The 23461-nt window shown below is 40.0% G+C and overlaps 1 protein-coding gene across 1 annotated transcript; it reads right to left on the reverse strand.

Moving 5' to 3' along the window:
• Nucleotides 1–357: 357 nt before the first annotated feature.
• On the reverse strand, nt 358–23331 carry LOC148351417 (uncharacterized). The gene is made up of 7 exons (XM_088354943.1): nt 23140–23331; nt 19128–19261; nt 10631–10717; nt 9460–10525; nt 7084–8733; nt 4298–4398; nt 358–456 (listed from the first exon to the last, which is right to left on the reverse strand). The coding sequence occupies exons 1-7, from the start codon at nt 23255–23257 to the stop codon at nt 358–360; spliced, it is 3255 nt and encodes a 1084-aa protein (XP_088211069.1). The 5' UTR covers nt 23258–23331.
• Between the last annotated feature and the right edge of the window lie 130 nt (nt 23332–23461).

Genomic DNA, 23461 nt, shown 5'->3' on the forward strand with positions numbered 1-23461 from the left:
ACAGTGCGCCAAATGGGTGTGTAAGTAGGGTGCAATAATGAGCTTGTTTATTTTAACATTGACTGCCGGCAAGCGATGCATGAGCTTCATCTCAGTGTTTCTTGTTTTGTATTTTCTACGCTCCAGACTCTTGTTGCCATTTTGAGGCCATGTTCGCACAGGTGTAAACCAAATTTCATATGAGGCATAATCAAACATACCGCTGGGAGGGAAGGGGAGTCACCATGAGACTGGAGATAAGCCGGGGCACAAAGCAGATTCACCCCTTTTCTTGGGAAATTTGGTTTATGCTGCTTTTGTATTGTTTAACCATATTAGCGCATATTATTAACACTTCTAAAACTTTATTCTTTTTTTTCACGACCCATATTTCTTTTGGTGCCCTCCTGGGCAGTACGCGTTATGTGAGTTTGCGGGGCTACGGCCCTGAGTGGTATTGTCAATTTCCCACAGGAACTATAAAAAAAAACACAACATAATGAATATGATTGTCAGCGCTACCCAGTGGCTCAGTTTTAAGTGTAATTTGATGTTCACAAATGAGAAGTGACACAGCTCAATAGTGTTCTTAAATTACTTTAAGTAAAAAAAAACAGCCAGACAGTCATGGTGCTCAGCATCCCCAAAGCTCTGAACCTAATATCACCCCTGATTTGAATAATAAGCAAAAAGAAATTAACTATCATACAAACTGCAGGTCGCCTAAAAGAAGGACTAACAGGCTCATACACAGTTCTTCTTCAGGGCCATCACCACCCTAAACAAGCATGCAAACCTGGGTTTTATTTTTGGATTGCTGCTAAATGTTTTTGTTGTTGTTGCTAAATGTCATTGCACTACTTTTTATTGCACTACTGTTATGGTGTACTATTTTTTCATTGCATTATTCTTATAACATAGGCCAGTCTCTAAACAGTAAGCACTATTTTGGAAATAGTTATACTGTACCTATTTTTCCTGAAAGTCTTTTACTTTATTCTTTATTACATGTTTACCCTGGAGTGCCATGTCTAATCTCATTGCATATAATGTGGTATCAATGACAATAAAGACAATTCAATTTAGGTAAACAAATTAGCGGCGCAGTGGTTAGCGCATGTGCGGCACAGTTCATGTCTTGGGAACCTCCTGCGTGGGTTCAAATCCAGCTCCAGACTTCCTGTGCGGAGTTTGTACTTTCTCCCCGTGCTTGCGTGGGTTTCCTCCGGGCACTCCGGTTTCCTCCCACATTCCAAAAACATGCATTTCAGGTGAATTGGCCGGTCCAAATTGTCCCTAGGTGTGAATGAGCGAGTGCCGAGTGAGTTGTCTGTCCCTGTGTGCCCTGCGATTGGCTGGCAACCAGTTCAGGGTGTCCCCTGCCCACTGCCCAATGATTGCTGGAACGGGCTCCAGCACCCCCGCGACCCTACTGAGGATAAGCGGTGTAGCTAATGAGATGAGAAATTAGTATTCATTTTACATAACATGAGCATCATTTAGAGGAAGCTGACATGATTGTCGGCCATCTTTCTGCTAAAAAAAATGGTAAATGTTGCGCATTTATGTAGCACTTTTCAAGCTACCAAAGACCCTCCAAAGCACTATACAATGTCCTTTACACTTACCGTATTTTCCGCACTATATGGCGCACCATGTTATAAGGCGCACCTTCAATGAATGATATATTTTAAAACTTATGCCATACATAAGACGCACCCCATTATAAGGCGCTATAAGTGCATGCTGGTTTAAGATCAGGTAATTGTGCAATTTTGTAATTGTAATCCTGTGCAGTCCTTCGAGACATTTTTGGGATTAAGGGCTATTTACGGTAAATAAATGTGACGACTTGACTACAGTAGAGAATGTAGTTACTTTATGCAACCTCTAGATGTTGCCACGCTCAAGGGAATGTCAACAAACCATTCAAAAAGGTCAAACTTTATTAACAAACAAGCTTTCCACAACTCCATTCACTCCCAAAATAAATAAACAGCCGTTTTATTATTTTCTCTGAGGTAAAGCATTTTCGTGACACATCTTTAACATCTTTGAACAACATCGACATATCAATTTATTTTTTGTCCATTTAGTCAACACGCAAAGAAAAAAACGTCTGATACTGTTATTTTAAATGAAACGTTAGTGCAATCGCAATAAAGTGACACTCGTAATGTGCAAAAACAACGAGTGCAAAGCAATAACATAATAACTGTAAAATGTAAAACGTAAACACACAAAAGAAAAACAAAGATCACTCTATAAGCTCCTCATCGACGAATCCCTCGAATTCTTCTTCTGCTGTGTTCGAATTGACCATATCTCAGTGAATGGGCCATCCAACACGTCCGGTGTTTTTGTGCCAGCGCTGTTGCCTTCATACGTATAGTTATCGTACTGACACTTCTGCTTGCCGCTCTTTGTTGAACAACCCACTGTTCAAGTGTCTCCTCTAACTCTGGCCATCTTGCTTTATTGCCACGGAAACTTTGTTGAGTTTTCCTTACTTGGCGGAGCTTATCTTCATCCTTTCTCCACTTCCGTACCATCGATTCATTTAAGTTTAACTCTCTCGCTGCCGCTCTATTGCCGTGTTGTGCTGCGTGACTGATCGCTTTGAGTTTAAACTCGGCGTTGTACGCGTGTCTCTTAACAGGAGCCATTTTCTTATACAAATGCACGTATGAAAGAGAATCTCGCTCTCTCTCTCTCTCTCTCTCGCTCTCTCTCTCTCTCAAACGTGACATTCTGAATAATTCTGCGTTTGTTTAAGGTAAATTGTGCTTTACATCTTCACCAGTCATAACCCTGGATTCAGACAAATACTGTATTTGTTGAATATGAATTAAGCAGTTTAATGGGGTAGCCATTTTGCCACTTAGTAAACAAATACAACACGAGCCCCGGCAACTACCAATCGTTTAATATTTCCCAGGATGCACAGCGCGAAAAATGGAGTCGGCGGCTGTTTCTCGTAGTTGCGAGACCTTGCGAATTTAATATTGAGCCATATATAAGGCGCACTGTGTTATAAGGCGCATGGTCAGCTTTTGAAAAAAAAACAAGACTTTTAGGTGCGCCTTATAGTACGGAAAATACGGTACCTAATCACACACACACACACACTCACACATCGATAGCCAGAGTCAGCCTATTTAGGCGCTTACCCGCCTACATTACCGCTCGGTCCCAAGACGAGTACACTACCTCCTGAGCTACTCCCACCCAAATTTAATCATTTCAAGCATTTCACCGAAAATTCAAGCATTTTCCTGACTTTGAAAACACAACAGTAAAGTTCAAGCAATGTCAAAGATTTCAAGCACCTGTGCGAACCCTGCAAGTTACTTTATAAAAATGCATTTTTATGGAGGTGATTGAAGTCTCAATTCAGTGGAAATACTATGCTGTTTTTTATTGCTAGCTGCAAACAAAGTGGAAGTGTTTCAATCTAGACTTAAGACATATTTATATTCTATAGGTAGCTTCTATATCTATGTTGCACCATCAATGTTAGATAATATGTGAAAATACTGGTTGAAAATACCTGTTCCCAAATGGGTCCTACAGTAAATCTCTCTTTTAACCTTGTCACTAAAGCAGAGAGGAGCACCAAACCAAGCAGATCTATCTTGAAGTTACTGAAGTTGACCCAAAACAAAATCCTTGTGAAAGGCTGGGCGAACAAAATGAGAAGAGAACCTGTTCTGTTTGGTCACTTTGAGTCTCCATAGTTTGTGTTCTTCCTTGTGCTTTGTAGCATTAGTTTTTGGTTGCACTACACACTGTATCTCTTAGATTCAAATTGTAAAATAGCATATAAATTTGGCTCTGTGGGTCGTACGCTCTTCACTTATCTGCTGCGCACCTGTCAATTTATGAATTCATTCATCCATAAAAGAGTGCAAATGACACTGCAAATGGCAAAATATCCGTTCCCTGAGAAGGACTAAGGGTTGATTTTTGCTGCTTATTTTATATTTAGCAATCCTAATCAGAATAGTCATATTTATTAGGACTATTGGTAATTGGGCTGTATAGGACAAATTTTAGGCAATTTAGCCTTTGAACGATAAGACACCTGAAATTAGACAGGAACCAGAAGAAAATGGGATGACATGGTCATGACACGCTGCTGGTGATCCACAATTTAAGCTAAGTATCGCACATGTAAAAATATTTCTTTAGAAAATGATAATGTTAACATCCCATAAAGTAGCAAACAAATAAGTGGATCTCTAAATATCCATATAACCAAACCTAAAGTCCTCCTGGGACTGAAATGTTTGAAAAAATTTATTTTGAAAACTGGTACCTTCACTTTGAACCATTTGGCAAAGTCCTTCACTGCCTGAGCTTGAGACAAAGACACTTTTTGAATTTCATGATTTATGTCCTGAATCCTCGTCATCATCCCTGCAGAGGAAAATATGTATGAGAATTTTTGAGAGTCAAAAAAACAAACATTATTTTGGCCAGTTCAGCAAGACAGTCAATATAGCACTACTATATTGGATATGTACTTAAAAAATGTGTTCTGCTCTCCTTGTGTGTGTGTGTGTGTGTGTGTCGTACACTATTTAGCAGCAGCTTAACTCTTCTTTGGAAAAAAACAATAAGTCAAGATTAGCGTCCAAACTCCATTTAACTCCAAAACATAGGAAAAGCCTGTTTTTAAAATGATAAAGAGTGCACCATTGATTTTGGATTTTCCCTACTCACGGCTACTCAAAACAATTTGCATTCAGTGCTTAAGGAGGCTCAGGGATGCTTCAGTGTGGTCACATTGGCAGGCGGCCAGTCCTAAAACCTCTGGGATGCCTATTTCCTGATGGATGCTTTTCGTAGTTCTTTGAGAGACGCTTACTTTTTCAAATCTACTACATCAGCACAGCACAGAGACTGCCCTAATCCGTATTGTAAATGATCTCCTCATAGCATCCGACTCCGGTTTAGTCTCCATCCTCATCCTCCTAGACTTGAGCGCCGCCTTCGACACAATCTCTCACCCTATCCTCCTCAATAGACTCTCCTCCATTGGTCTCACCCATACTCCCCTCAGTTGGTTCCATTCCTATCTCACTGGCCGCTCTCAGTTTGTCCAGCTGAAATCCTTCACCTCAAAGCCCTCCCTAGTCACCACAGGTGTACCCCAGGGATCTGTCTTAGGTCCTCTTCTCTTCATCGTCTACCTCTTGCCTCTTGGTCATATCCTCCGTAAATTTAATATCCACTTTCACTGCTTTGCTGATGACACCCAACTCTACCTCTCCTGCAAACCAAACTCCATACTCCCACCTCCCTCCCTCACCTCTTGCCTTTCCGAACTCAAAACATGGTTCACAACAAACTTTCTTAAATTAAATGCCAATAAAACAGAATTCCTCCTTCTTGGCACCAAATCCACTTTATCCAAAGTAAACAACTTCTCTCTCAACATCGACAGCTCCTTAGTGTCCCCCTCCCCCCAGGTCAAGAGTCTGGGTGTCATCCTGGATAGCATGCTTACCTTCCACTCACATATCAACACCATCACCCGCACTGCTTATTTCCACCTCCGCAATATTACCAGACTCCGCCCTTCCCTCACCCCCCGCACTACTGCTATTCTCGTCCACAGTCTTGTCACATCCCGCCTTGACTACTGCAATGCTCTCCTCTTCGGCCTTCCCCAAAAGTCCCTCCATAAAATTCAGCTGGTTCAAAACGCCTCTGCTCGCATCATCACAAAAACATCTTCCCAGCAGCACATCACCCCCGTTCTCCAACAGCTACACTGGCTTCCTGTTCAGCATCGCATCAGCTACAAACTCATCTTATATACATATATGGCCATTCACAACCTGGCTCCTCCTTACCTGTCCGACCTTCTCCAGGTGCACGTCCCCACTCGCTCCCTCAGATCCTCGTCCTCCCTCCGACTGTCAGTGCCCCCTGCCCATCTGAGCACCATGGGAGCCAGAGCCTTCAGTCGCGCTGCTCCCAAGCTTTGGAACAATCTACCTCCGGACCTCCAAAACTGCACACCTCTCTCCACTTTTAAGTCCCGTCTAAAAACACACCTGTTCAGGACTGCCTACAACACATAGCTTCTCCATTTCTTATGTTTTTATGATTTTATGTCTTGTTTTTATTTATTATTTCGTTTACAACTTTTTAAATTGTATTTTTTTCTTTCATTGTTTGTACAGTGTCCTTGGGTGGCCTGAAAGGCGCTTTTAAATAAAATGCATTATTATTATTATTATCAGTATACATCGTTACTGCTGCATGTATTATAAAGAGTGTTTTCCAGCCAACCTTCCAATAGCTGTTGTAGTACGGTTTGACTGTAAGTCAGCTCATTAACTTTCCCTGCCACAGTCAATTCCTGTCCTCTTTCAGTGCCTCCATCCTTCAGCTTTTCCTCCATCAACCTCATTCCCTCTGTCGTCTTCTGATCATTATTGTATGTTGAGCAAGACGCACCAATGCAACTTGGCTGAGCTGGATGAAGAAACATGGGTAACGTCAGTCCAAATTAAAAACATTCAGAATTCAAACGATTGAAAATGATTAAATTTATGTAACATTTGTGCTCTCTTAGACAATTATAATACTGTATATTTTTATAGTGTATACCTTGAGCATTTTGACTATTGGTGTCTGACTTTCGGGTGTTGAAAGTATCTCTTGCTCTTCTCAGCAGTATTTCTAGTTTCTGAATTGCAATAAGAGTTCTGTTTTTTTCTTTGTCTTCTTCATCTGATTCAATGGGTCTCATGCTTGCTGGGAAATGGCTCTCCTTTCTGTGCCGTATAATTGTTTCTATATCTAATAATTTTGATTCGTATTCATCAATGTCTTCAGTAAAAACATTTGTGTTTCCAAGAAGGAAATCCAATTTTTTAAATGTCTTCAAACCCAATAGCTCAGCCAAAATAGTAGTGTCTTCTGTGCTCATGTAGTCTTGGAGAGTCAAATAGTGTTTGGATAAGTAGTTTGATTGTTGAGGTTTTGGTGAATGGGAGTTCAGTGTCAAGGTGGTTTGCAAGTCTCCGTTTCCATTTGTTGAGGAGTCCAGTTGATTTTCGGTACTCCAAAGGGAGCTAGATACCTCACCGATCTCTTTTGGTGCTTCACTTGTATCCTCAAACTGAGTCATCTCTGTTGACGAGACATCATTTCTGGAATCACCTTTAGATCCTTCGTTCATAACAATTCGCATTGTTTTTTCATTTTTCTCTGTCTCAACTAAAGTAATGTTCTCAGAAAGAACCCTGCCACGTTGCTCATCTAAAAGTGCTGTGATTTCTGTGGGCTCATTTTGGTTGTGATTTAATGTCAAATCGGTAAGGTCGTGCTCAATGTCTTTTTGAGAGTCTTGTGTTTTGACTGCTTCAGTGTCAAAACGGTGTTGTTCTTTTTCGCTTATGAGTTCATCTTTTTCAAATAGAGTACACTGCTCATCCTCACATTCAAGAGACTTTATTTCCTGGATATCATAATCATTATTTCTATCCACAAAGTCTTTTGCGTTGCGCATTTCTTCATTTACTTTATAGTCACTATTATTTTCCCACCCTTCTTCTTCTTTGACGTGTAATAAATTACTAGTTGTTTCTTCTTCCATCTCCTTTTCAACTTTTTCCTCTTTCATCTTTTCACTTACATCATCCTCATTGTCATGTTGAAAGTCTTTTGACTCCTCTTCTAAGTAACCTGCCTCTTCCTGCTTTACTTTTTTATCATCCTCATATTGTAATATTTGAACTGACGTCTCAAACCTTTCTACCACAACTTGATCATCTTTGAACTCTTCCTGAAGCCCGTTTTGGATTTTTTTGACTGATTCATTGCCCTCTTTGTTCTCCTCCAATATTTCTTGTTTCGCCAGCACCTTATCTAATGAGTCGCCATTCCCTTTAGGTATATTATTTTGTGCGTGATCACCCTTCTCCTGTTTCTTGTATTGTAACTCATTTTTCCTATGGTTTTCATACTGTTCATTAGACTTAGCACTAACACACTCTTTTCCCTCTAATTTTTCTACCTTAAACTCTGGTAAAATATTCCCCGTTAACTCCCCTGAAACTTCTTGCACCTTCTCTGGTAACATATTCATCAATCCACTATTCTCTCCTCTTTCAAACTGCTTCTCATCTTCCAAGTCCTCTGACCCCACCTTCTGTATGAAATGATCTGGTTCTTCTTGTTTTTTGTCATTAACCCCATCTCTATGGTTTGCCTCGTTCTGCTCTTCAAACATGTCCCACCTCAAATAGTCTAACACTCTTGATACCATGTTCTGCTTTTTTAACTTTTCTCCTGAATCACCATCCTTATGTGGGTTCTTCTCCAAAATTTCAATTTCATTTTGTCCATCCTCACATTTATACCCATCCTTCTGCTCATCTTTAATGTTTTTTACTTCCACTTTCAGAAATGACTGATCAAGTTTTTTCGTGTTTGTGTCATTTAACTTCTCAACATCCCCCTCATCTTTCTCAAAAATATCTATATGTGTCTGACAATTGATCTGTTCTATCTCTGTTAACTCTTCTGGGTTCTTGACTTGCAACTGTTCCAAAAACTCCAACTTTTCACCAGATGTAGGCTCCTCCTTTGTTGTTTGTTGTCCAGCTACAATCTCCTCCTGCTTCAATTGCAGCACCTCAGTGTTTTCCTGTTCTAGTAACTTCTTCATCTCATTTTCATTTTCTTGCTCATCCAAATTCTCATGTTTTACATCTTCACATTTTATGTCTCCTTCTGCGGGCCCAAGCAAAGCCACATTGCTACTTTCGCTGAAAAAGTCAATCATAGATTTAAACGTCCCTTGGAGGAAAGAGGGCTTCAAGTCTACAGTATCTTTTCTAGGTAGACTCGTAAAAGTGGATTGTTTTTTTTCATCCTTCTCTAATGGATCTTCATGCATCATTGCAGTATATCTCTTTTCCAAGTGATCAAATTCCAGAACATTATGTTCTAGTGTTGTATCATCTCTTACGTTACCATTCTTAATTGTTGCTCTCTCTTTAAAATCTTCCTGACTATGATCTTGTAACGTCTCTTTTCCTTCAACCTTCTTTATATTATATGTATTACGTTGTACATCTTCATCTTTATTAATATCTTCACTTGTTTCTTTGTATTTGTCTTCTTCTGATATGTTATCTACCTGTGATAGTTTTCTTTCACTTGTATACTCCAGAGAAGACCCATTTCCTTGCTTTTGACTTTTCTCTGCAGTCTCAACAAACATATTAGCATTATCTTTCCTTTCACATCCATCATTACTAGCAGAAAATACACATGATTTGTGGGAATTTTCCACCATATTTTTGTTGTGATCTGTAAACTCATTTAAATTCGTCTTCTCCTGGCTAAATTGTTTAAAATCTTCATTCTCACCCACCAGCTGATTCCCTGACTTCGATTCTGTCTCCTTAGAGATTAGCGTTGAAAGAGTGTCAACATTGTTTTTCTCTTCCTCACCATTTGGAAGCGGATAAAAGTCCACTCTCTGGTTTTGAGGATGGTTGCCATTTTGAGCCACGTGAGATGTGACATCTAACTTGGTATCTTTGCTATCGGCAGATACATCTTGAATATTAGTTTCAGAATTTGCATTTTGAACAATGTTGTCAGACCCTGTTTCCGAGACAGTTTTATCATCTTCATTGTTGTTTTTTCTCAACGATAAAATGTCTCTCACCCTCAAATCAAACCAATCGCTGAATGCTGTCTTTTTGTCAGACTCCTTGCCATCTCCTCTAGTGGGTTGTAAAGGCTCCTTAGAGCCCTCTTCATTGCGGTCAAACCCAAGCGTTTTTGACAGTCCATTTCCAAGCCAACTCAATGCCCCCAAGTCGTTATTCTCCTGTTCATGGTTTTGTTGTATTTCCATATTCTGATACATCTTTCTGCTTCTGAAGTTCTCTCCGGGTGCTGTTTTCCACTCCAATTCATTTTCATCATCATCCTTTTTTGCAGCAAAAGTCTCTGCTTTTTCTTTGCCTGAAGTCATAGTTGAAGACTGAACAGATTGAGTGTCTTCTCTCTGATTTGCATTGACTTCGGCAGAAACTGGTTTCACTTTGCTTTCTAACCCCAACCACCCAGTCATAGAAGCTAGGAGCGAATCTTCTTCCTTCTTAAATTGTTTCTTCTTTATTTCAGCTGAATTTTCGGGTTTCTCCGATTTCCCTACACCTAACCACCCTGTCACTGAAGAACTGAGCCAGGAAGAGGCAGGAGACCCACCTTTTTCCTTCAGTTCCACAATGGCTTCTGGAGATTCCTGTTTAGTCTTATCAACATCATTGTCCCAATTTTCAACATCATTTGTTGATGTGCTAGAAGATACTGTGGAAGAATCTTTCAATATTGAAGGAGTTTCAGCATTTGTATAGTCATGATAATTGCTTGTTTGACTTGTTTCAACCTCCTCAGGTGAGCTCTTCAGACCAAGGCCTTCATTACTAACATCATCATTATCAGTGTTCAGGTGACTGGAGTCAATAGGATAGCCAAAGTCGTCGACACACAGAAAATCAGATTCCTTAAGCAAAAGAGAATACTGAATTTAGCTAACATGGCAAAGGATTTCTTGGTTAATGTGTTTACATTTTTAACGTATGTTATGAAGTAAGTCAAATATTTATACCTGTGTTTCAAGTACTATTTCCTTAGCCGTAAATATTTGTTCCTCTTTCACAGCATCTTTTGGAAAATAGCCAAACTGTTTGTTCATCTGAAATCAGAATAGAGTGGCACAATCATTAAAAATGAATTACATTTTCAAGCATCAAATGTTTAAAGGTTCTTTAATCCAAACTCTTCTGAAAGGGGGAGGATAAGAATAAACCAGAAAAAGTTGGTAGTTGAAGGGAAACTAACAGCATTGGGCCATATTCTCGACAGGATGACTGAGTTTCCCCACACTATTTCAACAGCGCCCGCAGACACCCTGCTACTGTGAAATAATTTTGGTTGCTTGTACCTTTTTTTTTTCCTTTGGGTCACACATCTTCTGAATGTAGATAAACTGATGAATTGAGACATTCAACTTCCACTTGAGCTTCTTTACCACAGCGGACTGATAAGGATTCATATAATTGTGTGTGCTTCATTTGTTAGCTAGTGTATCCCTCATTCTATTCTTACACTCTCGTGAACAAGACACCAAAATACTTAAACTTGTCTTCCTTGGAGCAGGATTTGAGACTCCCTGAGTGTGCACACCCCAGAGAACCATTGAAACACAATTCCTAAGTCTACAAAATCAATGTTTATTGAAAACAATAGCCCTGACTAGTGAAGACCCTACAGTACTGTACATGAAGCATATTGGCTGTAGTCATATGAGAATATTTTTTGTGTGGAAATTACAAGTTTGCAAGTTCAACTCATGTCAAGAAGTTCAAATGAACAGCAATAAATCGGCTGCCACTTACAACAACAAAATAAATATAGATGAGTACGCCATTTCTGTGTCAGCCTACATCAGTAAATGCGCAGAAGACGTCAGCAATACCAAAACTATATGCACCCGTGCCAATCAGAAGCCCTGGATGACTGCTGAGATACGCAAACAACTAAAAGTACGGAACCTTGCCTTTAAATCTGGTGACAAGGAGGCGCTGAGATAAGCGAGGGCTAACCTGAACCGTGCTATCAGACTAGCAAAGCGAACGCACAGTCAAAAAATCCAGGAACGTTTCCTCAGTACAACCAACACCAGGGATATGTGGAAAGGCATTCAGGCCATCACCAAATACAAGCCAACCACCGCCCCAGTGCAGGACACTAGCATGGACTTTCTGAATGACCTCAACAAATTCTTTGGAAGGTTCGAGGCACAAAACGGCACCCCTGCAGCGAAAGCGGTTCCAAATCAGGACGAAAGAGCACTCCACCTGGACTCAACTGACGTGAGAAAGACCCTGAGAGGGGTCAACACAAGGAAGGCTCCAGGCCCGGGCAACATTCCGGGGCGGATACTTAGGGAGTGCGCCGATCAGCTGGCTTGTGTACTAGCAGACATTTTCAACACCTCGCTAGACCAAGCCAAAGTACCATCATGCTTCAAAATGGCCAACATCATCCCAGTGCCAAAGAAACCCCAGATCTTATCATTCAACGATTACCGGCCCGTTGCACTGACTCCTATCATAATGAAGTGCTTTGAGAGACTGGTTAAAGAGCACATCACCTCCAGTCTCCCCTCCTCATTCGACCCCTTTCAGTTTGCCTACCGGAAAAACCGCTCCACCAGGGATGCCATCTCCTCTGCGCTTCACCTGAGCCTGACACACCTAGAGGAGAAGAACACCCATGTGCGGATGCTGTTCCTGGACTTCAGTTCAGCATTCAACACCATCATCCCACAACATCTGGTAGACAAAATGAGACTCCTGGGTTTCAACACCCCCCTGCGGAACTGTCTGCTGGACTTCCTCAGTGACAGACGCCAATCAGTGCGGATAGGTCAGAACATCTCAGATGTCATCTACCTCAGCACGGGCTCCCCCCAAGGCTGTGTCCTGAGCCCCTTGCTGTTCACCTTGATGACACACGACTGCGTCCCTAGGTCCGCCACAAACCACATCGTGAAGTATGCTGACGACACAACAGTGGTGGGCCTCATCAGGGACGACAACGACCTGGCCTACAGAGAGGAGGTGGAGCAGTTGGTGGGCTGGTGCAGGGACAACAGCCTGGTCCTGAATGTTGACAAAACTAAAGAGATCATTGTCGACTTTAGGAAAAACCAGCCCAACCATGCCCCACTTTGCATCAACAACAAGGCTGTGGAGGTTGTCAGCAGTATCAAGTTCCTAGGGGTGCACATTACAAACAAACTCACCTGGTCCGTGAACACTGCATCACTGGTTAAGAGGGCACAGAAGCGCCTGTACTTCCTGCGGAGGATGAGGAGAGCCCACCTGCCCCGACCATCCCTCATCACATTCTACAGGGGCACCATAGAGAGTATCCTGACCAGCTGTATCTCTGTGTGGTGTGGAGGCTGCAGCGCTACCGACTGGGGTAGTGTGAGGAGGGTAACGAGGACAGCAGAGAAAATAATCGGGACTACACTTCCCTCCATTCAGGACATTGGCCAGAAGCGCTGCCTATCCCATGCTAAGAACATTATCGGGGACCCCTCTCACCCCCATCATGGACTGTTCACTCTGCTAGCCTCTGGGAAGAGGTACTGCAGTGTGCGGTGCAGGACCACCAGGTTCCGCAGTAGTCTAGTCCCCCTGGCCATTAGACTGTTAAATGGTCAATCTAACATATAGTTAACCTAAATCTAAAAGGCTGCTAATCTGACTTTTTGCACTACTGGCAGTTCTTTATAGCTTGCCACTCCTTGCACATTTGCTCTCTGCACTATTGTACTTACAGCGTTATTGTCACAGTGTTAATGTTACTGTTTACCTGACTTGTTAACCTGACTGCCCATTTTGCACATCTGGTTAGCTACTCCTCTTGCACTATCGGCACTATGGTAAAATACTATACGTAGCCATAATACAATACAACTTTTACTTATATCTGTACATTCAAGGAAACTGTGCGGGTCAGATGTATCGACATTTCGTTCTGTATACACGTGTACTAGAATGACAATAAAGTAGATCTGAATCTGAATCTGAATAACAATGCCTCACCGAAAGTATAAAAAGCATGCTTCAATGTTACTTAAACACACAATTACCAGAATGTAGCATCTGTCTAGATCACAATGGTGTCGACATTATTTTAACAATTAAAAACTTCTCGAGGAGCAGTTCATCTCCGGCCTCTGACTTTACAAACATTATTATCACCCGAAATTCAACAAACGCGAAAGACAAGGGAAGAACAATATCGTTCAGCAGCACTGAAAAGAATGCTGAGTACAGTGGTATCTCTTTATACGAGCACTTGTTATTACGCACCAAGTTTGTTTTTTATCGTATTGCATCTCCTTTTTGTGTCTTTTTGTGACCCTAGCCATAAATTCTGGAAAGTAAAACGATAAGTTTTTTTCTAAAAAGAAAGGAGAATGATGTCAATTAAAACTAAGCAGAAAATATTATTTTGTAAAGAAGAAAATATGTCAGGATCTGGCGCGCTGCCTTTACCAGACAGCGCCAAATAGGGGATGTGGAACTGGGTTCACCTGCACCCAGTATCTCGACACATGATAGTGATTACCCTGACCCTTTATAACAACTGATCAGACAGCACAAGGGGTCTGGTCATTGCGGTTTCCATCCTTTTTTTGTTGTCGTGTCAGGTTTGTTTTTTGTTTCTGGTTTGACCACTTTGTTAGTTGTCTTAAGACCTGGTTTGTTTTTGTTGGTCAAACATGTTTGCAGAAGTCACTGTCTATCTATGAGGACTGAAAACTTGAGGCGCGTCAGGTACAACCAAAATGGATTTTAATGCCAGCCATGCCTGGTTTAAAAAGTTCAAGAAGACGATTGGTTCAGTGACTGTGAGTTGGCATTAGGAATCAGCAAGTGCAGATTACAAAGTTTCTTGCAGTGCTTTGCTTCATTAAAATGAAAGAAAGAAAATGAATGTTTGTGAGTATGTTGATTTAAAGTTACAGTAACTTTAATTTTAAGCGTACAGCAAGTGCTTACATATCATAAACAGTCACGTGCACGGCACTCTTGCCGCAATTCTTTCCACGAACAATTCAAGGAACAAGCACAAATTAAGCTCGTATAAAGAGGTAACAGTGAAAAATCTCAGTCTAGAAGCTGATACCTGAATTAAGTATCCACCATGTATCACAACTTACCGTGCCAAGCACTTGCTCAATCCCTTGAAACATCGTGAGTTCAGCTCAAAACAGCAACTCACTGAAACTGCTGAGTGCTTGCAGCGCAAGTATCATAATATTATGAATTGATGTTTCGATTCATACAAAGTTATACCACCTGACTAGGAAAACAAACTTCATTATGTCACATTCTTTGACCTTCTGTGTATCACATCAGTTGGTTTTGCGTGAGGCTTTTTAGTCCAACTACACAAAATTTAAGTTATAAAATGGGTAAGATCCCGCATATTGATTGAGTTTTCCATCACTAGTGTATCGAGTTCCCCGATAGCAGGATGTTTAATAGCTGTGTCAACCTGTAGCATCATCTATAGCAGTGGTCGGAAACCTTTTTGACCCAAAGAGCCATAATAACAAAATATTTTGATATTTTTGGTGGGGAGGAAGAGCCATACGATATATTTTTGACAAAATTCAGCAAGACTGCCAAACCCGATCTCCAGACAAAAGCTAATTTTTCAGCGCATTTTATTCTTATGTGCGACGTTCAATGATTTGATAAAATTTATGAAATAAAAATAAGGCCTGTGCCCCATGTCAAAAAATATACCACTTTAAACTTGTCTCACTCTCACAGTTTCTCAAGATCGTTGAGGATCATTTTGACCTTTATTATTAAAAATAATAGCAAATAATGGTTTCAAGACAAAGTGCAAGCAGAGTTTTTTGTAAAAATGTCACCTGTAGATTTATTCCTGGCACAAGTTTTATGTTGTTGTTTCTTTTTTGCTCTGAGTCTTATATATAATGTTGCCCAAATGGCAAGTACCACATAATCACTTTGATTTAATTCATGACTTAATTTCTAAAGGAACGGTGTGTAATAAATGAACACTATACAGTATGTTACTGCATTGTGTAGTGCAACAAAAATAAGTGCTTCAAAGCCAGAGGTGGTTAGTAACGGAGTACATATACTCTGTTACATTAACTTGAGTAAGTTTTGGGGAATTTTGTACTCCTAGGAGTATTTCATATCCCTACACTTTTAAAACCGGTTCTTTTACTCCGCTACATTAGGCAACATTGAAGTTGTTACTTCGTTACTTAATAAATCCCCTCCACGTAAGTACGCATCTGTCTTTTTTATGATGAAGACCTCCGGCAGGCGCTAACATGTTTAACCAATCAAACGTAGCAGCTTCATCACGTGACCTCATTCAACTTCAGCAGGGGAATAACTTTACGGATGAAACAGATCGAAAATGTTGCTTAGCAATACTGACTATGAAAATACTGAACACCCTTGGCCTCAGGTTCCCATTAAAAGTGATGCCAAACACCAGCTACAATATGCAATGTCTCCTTTGTTCATGGGCTAGCTCGGTGTTCTGCTTTCAAAGCCTGTTAAGATAAGTATTAGGCCTTAAATGTGCTACTTGGTCCTCATCTCATCTCATCTCATCAGCTGCACCGCTTATCCTCAGTAAGGTCGCGGGGATGCTGGAGCCCATCCCAGCAATCATCGGGCAGAGGGCAGGGGACAGGGGACACCCTGGACTGGTTGCCAGCCGATCGCAGGGCACACGGGGACAGACAACTCACTCGCTCAGTCAAACCTAGGGACAATTTGGACCAGCCAATTCACCTGAAATGCATGTCTTTGGAATGTGGGAGGAAACCGGAGTGCCCGGAAGAAACCCACGCAAGCACGGGGAGAACATACAAACTCCGCACAGTAAGGCCGCGAGCTGGATTTGAACCCACTCAGGTTCCCACGACCTCAGAACTGTGCCGCACACGCGATAACCACTGCGCTGCCGTGCTGCCCACTACTTGGTCCTACATGTGCTTAATTTACTTACTTGATTTATACAATTTTTATTTTATTGTTTATAAAGCACTCAAATTTACAATGATTGTTTTAATCTGCTTTTAAGTCAAATTTATTTGTTGTTGATTTGATGGACTTCGACAATTTGATGATCTGATTGGGTGTTTTAAAAAAAATCAATAACTATGATGTTGCTCCAATTACTCAGTAACTTTTTCACCAAATACTTTTTTATTTTTACTCAAGTAAGTGTTTGGATGACCCCCTTTTACTTCTACTTGAGTAAAATGATTCTGAAATAACAGTACTTTTACTTGTGTAACATTTTTGGCTCCTTTACCCACTTCTGTTCAAAGCACAAGAAAGACAACAAACTACTGGGTCTAAGTCACAGGTGTCAAACAGGCGGCCCGCGGGCCAAATCAGGCCCGCTAAGGGATTGAATCCAGCCCGCGAGACAACACTTAGAGAAACGCAAGAGAAAAACAAGCTGCAGGTTGAAATATGTCAACTTGATGGTGCCAAAGCCAAGTGCCTCTCACAAAGACACTGTACTCATATTTATTTCTCTCTCTTTCTTTTCCATCCCTTTTCTCCCACTCTGTCTCTTTCACTCTGTGTGCCTCTCTTTTTGTCTTCCTTTGTTGCTCTATGTCTCTTTCTCTCTCTGTGTCTTTTAACCTCTTTTGCTCGCGCTTTCTTTTCTTTTCGCTCCTTCTGTCTTTCTATTTCTCTTTGGATTTCTTTCTTCCTCTCTCACAACTTTTTATCTATTGTTTCTCATGCTTTCTCCCTCTCTCTTTTTTTTTCTTTGTCCCACCCTCTCTCCTTTTCCCTCCCTATTTCTCTTATTTCTTTATTTCTCTTTCTCTTTAATCTACTAGTCCGGCCCCTGACAGAATATTTGTTCTATCGTGTGGCCCCCAAGTTAAAATCAGTTTGACACCCCTGCTCTAAGTGAACAAAACACACCATTTTCTTATCGTTTTTTTTTTTTTTTGCATGTCTTCTCACAAGATTTTGGGGGGTGCAGGAAGCAGCATTAATGTCATCTCCTTCTAGTTGAGCCTCATAGAAAAATACATGTTTATGTTTTTTTGCTGATAAGTCAAATGAATACTGTCTTTTTATAATGAATTATGTTTTTTTGCCACTAGGATGTGCCAAACAATACACAATGTCCCTTTAACCAAGGTATGTCCAAAGTCTGGGGCGGGGGCCAGTTACGGCCCCTGATCAAATTTTTACTGGCCCACGGCCTCTGTCGTAAAATAATTACCTGGTAATATGTGGCCCACTAGTAATAATGACCGCAGTATATATATAAAAAAAAAAACTGCGTCTGCCTCACTCGCAAAGTGACTGTGGCTGTCTTCAAAGAATATAATATCAAGAGACACTTTCAGACAAAACATGCCTTCTACAAAAAGCTAACCTGAAACAAACGCTGTGAAAAGGCAAAGCTGTTTTAACGGCACAGCACGGCTTTTTCAAAAGACCCTAAGAGCCAAATTAAATTGTTACAAAGGTAAGCTACGAGGTCACAACTTTGATCGCCAAGCACTGCAAACCTTTCATGGAAGGTGAATTTATTAAAGACTGTTCAGAGAATGCCAGGCTGAATAGTCGGCCCTCACACATTTTCAGCTTACCAAATCTGGCCTGCTTTCTGAAAATTCTGGACAACCCTGCTCTTACCTGTTTACAAAAATATTTTACATCGTTTTTCTAGAAAAACAAACAAACATAATAGTTGAAATGAGGAAATAATTGTCTGCTGGTGAAATTAACTTTTTTTTTTACTACATTCAAACTTTTCAGATTTATATTTATATTAGCAATCAGTAATTTTTTCAGTGCAATCGTAAACAGGTTTAGTTGAAAAAAAAATCAACGGACATTGTGTATTATGTAGTGCCTCGAAAGGGTAATAGAAAGTGTCATTCATTACCCAAATAAAAACAAGATTTATTTTAATAACAAGCAAAAATACATGAACTATTATTAAACAACCATTTTTACAGGTACTACCTGTACCTGTAGATCAAAAAATGTTTTTTATTTTTACATAACGTGAAACTCACCAAGAGGGAGCTGATATAAGTGTCCACCATCTTGCTTGTAAAGGTACCCCCGAAATCAAAACTTTGAAAGGGTGGGCAAAAAATAAGGAGCACGGTGCCGTTCGGTCACTTTAAGTCTCTGTCATTTGTAATCTTTCTTGTGCTTTGTAACACCCGTTTTTGGTTGCACTACACAATAACCTGACATCTAACGGTCAACTATTATACAGTGTCCTTTCAATACAGTTCCCCGTATAACTTAATGATCAGAAAATTAGTATCTTTAAACAAAATAAAAAGTATTCTGCTGCCCCCTACTGATATGGATGAATGTTGCAGTTACTCAGCTCCCTAGAAGAAAGCAAATATAGTGAAGAATTTCATGCTTTTTGCAAAGATAAAATCGGGTAATTTCTTGTGGCACACTAGACAAGGGTTTACAGCACACTGTTCAAAAAACAATGAAATCAGAGCAACATACACTGCCAGCCCAAAGATCGTTCCTCTTTCCTGTTAGTTTATGGTACACAAAGATGGTTTCTCCATGTCGGAAGCTCAGATAACGGCAATCCTTTCCATGGTGATCTCTTATTGCCGTCACCCTGCTCATGAAGCCTACACACAAACAGAAGAGATATATAGTAATCCCTTGTTGCAGGGGTGTCGAGCTCAACGCTCAATGTAAACCACACATTTGGTCGCGGGTTGAACAAGATAAACATTTATTGAATACACTAGAACTTGACGGTTTTTTTTTTTAAACATAAACATGAATTCAAGACATGCAGGAATATTACTCCAGAATAAACAAACGTAAACGTTAAATAACTTCTCATACTTTGTTCTCCATAAAAATATATCCTTGTCAAAACTATACAAATTTAAAGTATAAAAAATAGAAATATGAATAAAATGTGTGCTTTTCACCAAAAATGTGTGCTTTCACCAACATGAATTTGCCACTATAAAACTTGCCTTCACAGCAGCTTCACTGTGAGCTTTTGCTGGGGTGAAAAGCATCTGCTGGATCTTCATATTATTCTTGAACTCTTCAACTTTCTGTGTCCTCTGCCCGGCTTTCAGGATTTTCAGCTTGTCACGGTGTTTTGTCTCATAGCACCATTTTACATTATATTACATTATATTCTTTTAATTACTACCAGACATGGGACCAAGTCACACATGTGCAAGTCTCAAGTAAGTCTCAAGTCTTCACCTTCAAGTCCCAAGTAAGTCCCAAGTATTTTTTTCTTGGGCAAGTCAAGTCACAAGTCAAGTCCCGAGTCTTAGATTGCCAAGTCCAAGTCAAGTCACAAGTCATAAAAACAGCGACTCGAGTCGACTCGAGTCCAAGTCACTAAGTCTCAAGTCCCCATGTCTGATTACTACTACATTATACTACTACATTAGCTCCACAAAAGAGACACACTGATTTACCGGGCCATTGTGACGGTTTAGCATCCACGGCACAAGAAACGCCCGCCCTGCTCGTCTCCGTTAAGCCTTCCTTTGCGGCGTGATCTATATATGCTCATCCCCGGGTGTCATGTCTCCGCTTCCTGACACTTAAAATTCACTTCTAATGGCCAACGTATTGTCTGTTAGTAAATAAGCTCATTAGTCGCTTTAACAGTAGTTTGAAAGTTATCAGCGCTTCATCTAGCCTGACCATTATAGTAGATGTATATTACATTTTTTGAGTGGTTGACAGTCTATTTAACCCTACATCTGATAAAAAAAACTGATAATAACACAGTAACAACATAGCAATAACATGATAAGTTTCTATTATACAAATGCATTTCAAACTGGGTGCCGTTTGTGCTAATAAGCAACAAAAAGTAGCTCTCCGCTTGAAAAAGTTTGGAGATCCCTGATATACTGTATGCCAAATCAAGCAAAATTGAGACTATATTTCTTGAGAACTCTGGCGCTTGGAATATTTTGCAACCTATCTGTATAATTATGGGGAGGAACACTACACATTCTGTGCATAATCGAAACAAAATGTTTTTTTACAATCCCATCTGCCATCATGTCAACAATTTGCTAAAGTCCGACAAAAGCACCCTGGGCGGGGCAAAAAAGCAGAGGAAGATGCTTTCTATCAACAAAGCTGGACTTCTCCGGTGAAATTTGCTCTGGAGCTGCATGCCACTCTTTAGCGCTCATAGGTAGCTCCCTGGCCCTTTTTCAAAAATGTTTGATAATGGAAAAATAGATGGTTTCTGCAAGACAAAATCTTAATGTTATGCAATGAATGTGGATCAGAGGTCCAGATACTCTTTGCTACTTATTAGTGCAAAGGGCATCCCGTTTGATAGGCATTTCTGGAATAATAACTTATCTTGTACTATTCACTATGTTGTTATTGTGTTATTACCAGGTTCATTATTGGAAGATGAAAGAAGAGAAAAAAAGACAGAGAGAGAAAAAGGAGAGAAATAAAGAAAAAGACAGAGAGTAAAAGAAAGAGATAAACAAAAGGAAAGAGCTGTCCTTAGGGGGGTGTCTGGGTGCCCGCGGGCACCAGGTTGGAGACCCCGGATGTAGATCTTTCCTTTTCCTTCCTTATGGATCCAGACTTTATCATTCAGCCTACATTAGTAACCTACACCACATACTGTATTTTAATCACAGATGACAAGGGATCTTTTTTGATTACAACAAATTTACATACCTGCCAACTTTACCGCTTTATGCGTTAGAACACTGCTTTTCGCCCCTTACAAACGCTTACTGCCTTTTAAAAAGAATCTACTGCTTTTTCAAATGTAAACGACAACAAATGAAATCTTTGCTCGAGACATGCATTTTGGTCTACGGATGCTTTAGTTTCACGCGAGACTAAGTCTTTGTGTGTCCTAAGATCGCATTAGATTTCCATTTAGGTAACATTTGCCACTTCCGGTTTTAAACAAGTACATGTTTCCAAGTAATCTGTTGACAGATTGTGTTTTGTGCATATAAATTGAGTGCAAGATCATTTTGATTGATTTTTTTTTAATGTCAAAAGGTTGGCATGTATGCATTTATTCACAAACAATGGGAAAAACGTGTTAAGTTGTGTAGTTTAACAGTTGAGTGAATGAAGTTTTACACCTGAACAAACTCACCACACTACACAAACACTACCCTCCAGCAGACAGAGAGAGCATTTGGTTTGTATTGATGTTAAAAAGTCTAACTTTTGATGGAAATTACTTAGAGACTCGTTGTTTAGCATATGAGTACTCAGACGTTTATGGAGGGCCAGATTAAATCATCTAACAAGGCTGGATCTGTTTGACATGCCTGGTAAAAGTCTTATATAAGGCTTTTTTTTGTGGCTCCATATATATATATATATATATATATATATATATATATATATATATATATATATATATATATATATAATTTCCTTTGTATTGTCATTCTTTGTAACAATGTACACAGAACGAAATGTCGATACACCTGACCCGTTGTAGCAGGTCGATGCAGCCGCAGCCAGAGGGCGCCGCCATTATACCAATTAGGTATGTCTCGGTCGAGGCGCGAACCAGCGACCTCCCAGTCTCAAGCGGGCACACTACCATCTAGGCTACTGAGCTGGTATATATATATCATACCTGTCAACCTGTAAGGTTTTGCCATACCAAGTACGTTTTTTATGCATTTTAAGACGAGTACGACGTACAAGGAAATCTGTACGGAAAAACGCAAATTTGTCAATCGCATGCATCTGCCGCCTGGGGATTTTACATCATGCATCATTCAGAAAAAAAAATATAGTGTACAATTATTTTGTATTTTGTAAGTGAAAATACGACAGTTTGTACGGGCATGGAGCCGTGGAGGTTGACAGGTATGATATATCTCATCTCATCTCATTAGCTGTACCGCTTATCGCTTATCCTCAGTGGGGTCGCCGGGGTGCTGGAGCCCATCCCAGCAATCATCGGGCAATTGGCAGGGGACACCCCGAATACATACATATATATATATATATATTTTTTTTTTTTTTATTTTTATTATTTTTTTTTTATTATTATTTTTTTTTGGGGTCTGATATAGCTCTTTCAACATTTTGGGTTGCGGACCCCTGTCTTAATGTATTTACCTAAACCTGACATCATGGTTCCTAAGTTTAATGTAAATTAAAAACTGTGTCCTGAAACCAATTAGTGCAAAATATTATTATCTTTAAACTATAAGTATACATATAATATCATAATGTAATAATACAAAGTCATTTGTAAAAAAACAAAAAAAAACAAACGCTTAAGTCTGTAAATTAGGTTTGTTTTTTGTTTAAATGTAAAATACAGTATAAATAAATACATTTAAAAAAAACGATATTTTCGGACACAATCATTGCGAAAAACGAGGGATTACTGTACACACGCGCATGACAAAAATAAAAAACAGTACGCTTGAACAAAATATGGCTCCCAAAAATCAGTGTGTAGACTTAGCATTTAAAATATTAGCTACTGTACTTTGAAACTTACTTTCACACTCTGAATCTCCACATATCTTGAAGTCAGACAACAATCCGTGGCTTAATTGTGGCAAAAGCAGAAAAAGAGGCATGCTCCAAAAATGAATACCAGCCTGTACGAAAGTCATCCTTGATATTTATACAGGTCATGTAAAAACACGGGCTGCTATAAGAAAAAAATCTAGAGCAGTTGGACTGAGATTTGGACATTTGCCTCTTGAGCTCAATTTGTGTGTAACAGTCAATGGGAGCCACGATTAGATCTTAACTCCACACAGGACAATCATTAACTTGGAAACAGTGATAACAGATGAGTTTAGTGCGTGTTCATT

The sequence above is a fragment of the Urocampus carinirostris genome, chromosome 15, assembly GCF_059441175.1.
Source record: "Urocampus carinirostris isolate Australia breed hairy pipefish chromosome 15, RoL_Ucar_1.0, whole genome shotgun sequence".
In the NCBI taxonomy this organism is placed as follows: Eukaryota; Metazoa; Chordata; class Actinopteri; order Syngnathiformes; family Syngnathidae; genus Urocampus; species Urocampus carinirostris.